Genomic DNA, 4,921 nt, shown 5'->3' with positions numbered 1-4,921 from the left:
TATAGCTCGGATTTAGAAAGTTGTTTGTTATATTTTGATTTTTATTGTTTTTGGAGCAACCATTGGCAGCTAAAGGCTGCTTTACAATAATTATTGTATGATTTGATTGCTAGAGGAAGGCAATATGTTGGCGCTCTCGCCATAGATCACGTGGTTTCCTACTGCATGGTTTTTGCTATCCAGTGCGGGAATTCTTTGATTGTATTGAATACTCGATATTTTCGGATTTGAACGTATATAGAATTGCAAGCAATCTGCGACAGTACACCTTTGTTGTATCATAGCTGTGTTGCGCAGACGGCTTGAGGATTTTCTACATTTGTCCAAGCATTACTTCACTAGCTCAGATATATACGTATAGACCGGCTGAATATTAATAAATTTTAACGCATTAACTGACAAAAACTTGTATTGTTGTCTTGGGTATTTACAGTGATGTTTTCCTTTGTCTTTGATCCTCCTGGGAATTCAATGGCTTCTAAGTACAGTGTACTCTATATTCCCTAACCACACTGTACAGTATACTTCTAAACTACTCGCTCTCTGACTCTGAGCTCTTTCTTACTTTTTTAAACCTTCGCGGGCATAGTGCTAATTAATCCAGACGTTTTCATGCAATCAACCGATCGCTTTCCTCTCACTGTCACTGAATGCGGCTGACATGTGGGCGTCCGCCGACTACGCCGTCTCGAATCAAAGTACACGCTCCTTTTGTTCTGCCTAGTGGTCAATCTTGCATGCATAATTTATTTGTGACAGATATAACGTAAGAGCAAGCTCACCAGCTCACTTTATTGTTCAGTACGAGCTAGCTATAGGATTTCGGACATCATGATGTCTTCGTTCTTTGTGACAGTTCTTGTGCTAATTCGAATCATTGATACCTTTAGTGGTCAAGGTGTGTTAGATGAGGCAAATCAGCAGGTTTTGGTGATTTACAAATTATTAATTGAATTTTTAATAAACCTTTGGTGTTCCTAATTGTAAGATTTGTTTGCCTGCTGGTCTTCTGGGACAACCTGGACCGCCTGGACTAAAAGGGTCACCTGGACTAAAAGGGTCACCTGGACAAGACGGAATAAAAGGAAAACGGGGGATGAAAGGAGAGAAAGGATTAGTTGGTGGTGTCGGCGCTAAAGGCAATGCTGGGAAAATAGGTCCGCAAGGAATGCGAGGAATACAAGGAGGGAAAGGAGAAACGGGAAGGAAGGGAGAGAAAGGAGACGCTATGACACTCAATTGGAAACAGCGTGTGTGGAACAGATATGATACTAGGAACAGCGGTCTCGTTCAGGTGATTCCAATTCTATTTGTTATTAGAATTATCGACGTGTGACTTATATAACTGTTTATACTGTCTACACAGAACTGTAACTTCAGAAAACGTGACAACAAATCATCCTTACATGTTGCATATGCAGGAAATCTAAGGGTTTTATGCTTCAGTGGCTACTGCTGTGGTCGATGGTATTTTACATTCAACAGTAAAGAGTGCAGTGGACCTATGACTATTGAAGGAATTGTATCTAGTCATCCAAATAATAGTTATAATGATCTATCTCGTCACAGACAGATCGAGGGATACTGTGAGAACATTCTTGCAGGTCAAGTTGCAATTGCACTCAATATTGGAAACTGCAAGGGATACTCAGCGCATGATAGCTATACCGGACGGAATTCTGTATCTCGCATTATGATTCAAGAAGTTCCTCCACCACAAAATGACTGAAATAGACAACTTGTGTTCAGTGTGTAGCAGTAAGAGGCAGGCATAGTTGAGTTATAGGAATCTAGCTGGAAGGTGCTGGTGCATATAGCTATTCGGTGCTCTATGTTACTTGACTGTTTATTGGCAATTTCATGCGGTTGTTGGACATCATCTTGTGGACGTACTCTACACTAGGCATGACTGGCTTTACCGTATGTGTATTGTATTGCATCCATTTGGCATTCTCAATTACTATGGAACTGTTGTTTTTATAATATCCAACAGATGGTAAATTGGAGTTGTTTGAATTAAAGCAGCACCACATATTATGAATAGAGTTTCAATGTGGGTATAACTTTGTAACGTGCAGAGGATTGTCAACACTGTAGATGGTCAACCTTGTAGATGGTCAACCCTGTATGGTCAGCCCTGTAGACGTTCAACCCTGTAAACTTTCAACGCTGTAGACGGTCAACGCTGTAGAGGGTCAACCCTGTAGACGGTCAACCCCGCAGACGGTCAACTTTGTAGTCAACCCCGTAGACGGTCAGCGCTGTGGACTGTCAACCCTGTAGACGGTCAACCCTGTAGACTGGTAACGCTGTAGACGGGGAACCCTACGGTCAACACTGTAGACGGTCAACACCGTAGACAGTCAACACTGTGGACGGGCAACACTGTAGACAGACAACGTTGTAGACGGTCAACCATGTACACGGTCAACCTGTAGACGGTCAACGCTGTAGACTGTCAACCCTGTAGACGGTCAACCTTGTAGACGGGCAACCCTGTACGGTCAACCTTGTACACGGTCAACCCTGTAGATGGGTAACGCTGGAGACGTTTAACCCTGTAGACGGTCAACCCTGTGTACGGTCAACTCTGTAGACGGTCAGCCCTGTAGACGGTCAGCCCTGTAGACGGTCAACCCTGTAGACGGGCACGCTGTAAGACGGTCAACCCTGTAGATGGGTAACGCTCTGGACGTTAACCCTGTACGGTCAACCCTGTAGACGGTCAGCCCTGTAGACGGTCAGCTCTGTAGACGGTCAACCCTGTAGACGGGCACGCTGTAAACGGTCAACCCTGTAGATGGGTAACGCTCTGGATGTTAACTCTGTACGCTCAACCTAGTAGACGGTTAGCCCTGCTCTGTAGACGGTCAACCCTGTAGACGGGCAACCCTGTAGATGGGCACGCTGTAGACGGTCAACCCTGTAGACAGTCAACGCTGTAGATGGTCAACCCTGTAGATGGGTAACGCTGTAGACGTTTAATCCTGTAGACGGTCGACCTTGTAGACGGGCAACGCTGTAGACGGTCAACCCTGTGACGGGCAACGCTGTAAACGGTCAAAACCCGTAGACGGTCAACCCTATAGACGGTCAACCCTGTATAGATGGTCAACGCTGTGAACGGACAAGGCTGTAGACTGTCAACAGTCAACCCTGTAGACGGGCAACCCTGTAGGAGAGCAATCCTGTAGACGGACAACGCTGTAGACAGTCAACCCTGTACACCATGTACACGGTCAACCCTGTGGACGGGTCAACCCTGTAAGACGGTCAACCCTGTAGACGGTCAACCCTGTATAAATGGTCAACACTGTAGATGGTCAACCCTGTAGATGGTCAACTCTGTATAGTCAACCCTGTAGATGGTCAACACTGTAGATGGTCAACACTATAGATGCATGGTCAGTACTGTATATGCTGTGTATGTGGCTGACAAGAGAACAAAGGCAACAGACGAGGTCAACTATAGTCACCCATGTATCGAAATATATTACTTTGTCTCTTCTTTACTCCAAAATTTGATTAAATAGTAATGTTTAGAAATGTGAAATTAATATCTAGTTAATATATTAGAATTACAAATAGCATGTCAAACTATGTTTGGTGTTTGGATATATTTGGCTTATGTCTTACATATACTTGACATACACTTATGAGCAACTCTTAGTTTGACTGACTTGACAAAACGTTTGACTATAAATAACCTTTACCAATTAAATCATCTCCAAATTAATATATGATCGAGATGCCTGCTGTCTCATGCCCATGTACAAATGTTAAAACTACCAATTAAGCGACGTGATGCTGCTTTGTCCATATTGTTAGTCCACATTGAGAGTGCAGCATGATCGAGCCCTCTCAAATGGCATTGAATAGGCTTTTTAGGACACCAATTTCTACTACAGAAAACATTGTTGGTGGTACAACTGCGACAAATTCCTCATAGTTGTGAGCAACTTGCAATTGACGAGCTACTTTGGATTAGATAGAGCAACCTTAATATCTGAAATAAAACAAGAGATGATTCAATACCTAGCTATAGACATGCATGCAGTAACAGAAAATGATGAACGCTTCAAACAGTCACACTCACCCGAGATATCCAGAGTAGGAAATTGGTCTCGTGACACACGATCGATCGTTCTTCTGATTCGTCAATTTCGGTCAAATCCTCGATGTATAGACGCGTGACCAGTCTCACCGCGCTTTCGTCATTCCCGGATGTTCAATTCTCAGGCGAGGCTGTCTACCTCTTTTGCTGTGGATATTTACCAGTGCACACAAGAGAATCATCATCTATTGATTTGGCATCTTCAACATTGAGGAGGCTTAATTAACACATACAGTGAACTTGAAGCCATCCATTCCTCTTTTCTTGGCCTTATTCAGCTGATGAACAAGAAACTGACGAATGATGCTACATTAATATTTGCTGTTTTAGCTCATGACAAGGAAGAACTCGACGAGAAGAATCTACAGTAGCAATGATGTAATTCAGTTCACGGTAAACCAGTCCAGATCAAGCTCAAGATCATATCATTCACGTGAAAGACAGCATGACCTCTCTTCAATTTGGGACGAGGATGGGCATATTCAGTGGCATAACGAGACACCAAGCGGAAGTAGATCGGTTCGGGAGTTGCATCAAACCCATCGATCAGGACAAAATATAAGAAATAGAGCTGGGCAGCTGTTGCCATGCCAACTTGTTATCATGGCTCTAGATCGGTTCCAGCAAGCAAGAAACAAAGAAGGATTGTCCAACCTTCAAGACACCCTTAATTCAGCATGTCCGGTGATGTGATTGTAGGACAGATGATGTTGAATAGATGCAGCCAGTGAGCCAATGACCATGACATCTTTCCTTCTTCAATTCAATTCCTTCAGATCTTTCCAAAGTTCTGGTGGCACGTTTCTC

The 4,921-nt window shown here is 43.5% G+C and overlaps 2 protein-coding genes across 3 annotated transcripts in view; both read left to right on the top strand.

Annotated features, from left to right (window-relative positions):
• Nucleotides 1-278, top strand: part of LOC134191120 (tRNA (32-2'-O)-methyltransferase regulator THADA-like) — a 24,111-nt gene extending 23,833 nt beyond the window's left edge. For both annotated transcript variants that reach the window (XM_062659697.1, XM_062659705.1), the window contains one exon: nucleotides 1-278. This exon is cut by the window's left edge and continues 597 nt beyond it. In XM_062659697.1, the coding sequence (XP_062515681.1) occupies nucleotides 1-5 (5 nt within the window). In that variant the 3' untranslated portion in view covers nucleotides 6-278.
• A 556-nt stretch (nucleotides 279-834) lies between these two features.
• On the top strand, nucleotides 835-2,016 carry LOC134185899 (collagen triple helix repeat-containing protein 1-like). Its single transcript, XM_062653816.1, has 3 exons — nucleotides 835-930; nucleotides 989-1,294; nucleotides 1,367-2,016. The coding sequence occupies exons 1-3, from the start codon at nucleotides 835-837 to the stop codon at nucleotides 1,727-1,729; spliced, it is 765 nt and encodes a 254-aa protein (XP_062509800.1). The 3' UTR covers nucleotides 1,730-2,016.
• Nucleotides 2,017-4,921: the final 2,905 nt, after the last annotated feature.

The sequence above is a fragment of the Corticium candelabrum genome, chromosome 1 (assembly GCF_963422355.1).
Source record: "Corticium candelabrum chromosome 1, ooCorCand1.1, whole genome shotgun sequence".
Classification (NCBI taxonomy): Eukaryota; Metazoa; Porifera; class Homoscleromorpha; order Homosclerophorida; family Plakinidae; genus Corticium; species Corticium candelabrum.
This window is presented reverse-complemented; position numbering and strand designations above follow the sequence as displayed.

Coding starts and splice junctions, on each gene's coding strand:
- LOC134185899 (XM_062653816.1), top strand. CDS start 835: ATGTCTTCGTTCTTTGTGACAGTTCTTGTGCTAATTCGAATCATTGAT. Junction 931..988: donor AGGCAAATCAGCAGGTTTTG/GTGATTTACAAA, acceptor CCTAATTGTAAG/ATTTGTTTGCCTGCTGGTCT. Junction 1,295..1,366: donor GGAACAGCGGTCTCGTTCAG/GTGATTCCAATT, acceptor CTGTCTACACAG/AACTGTAACTTCAGAAAACG.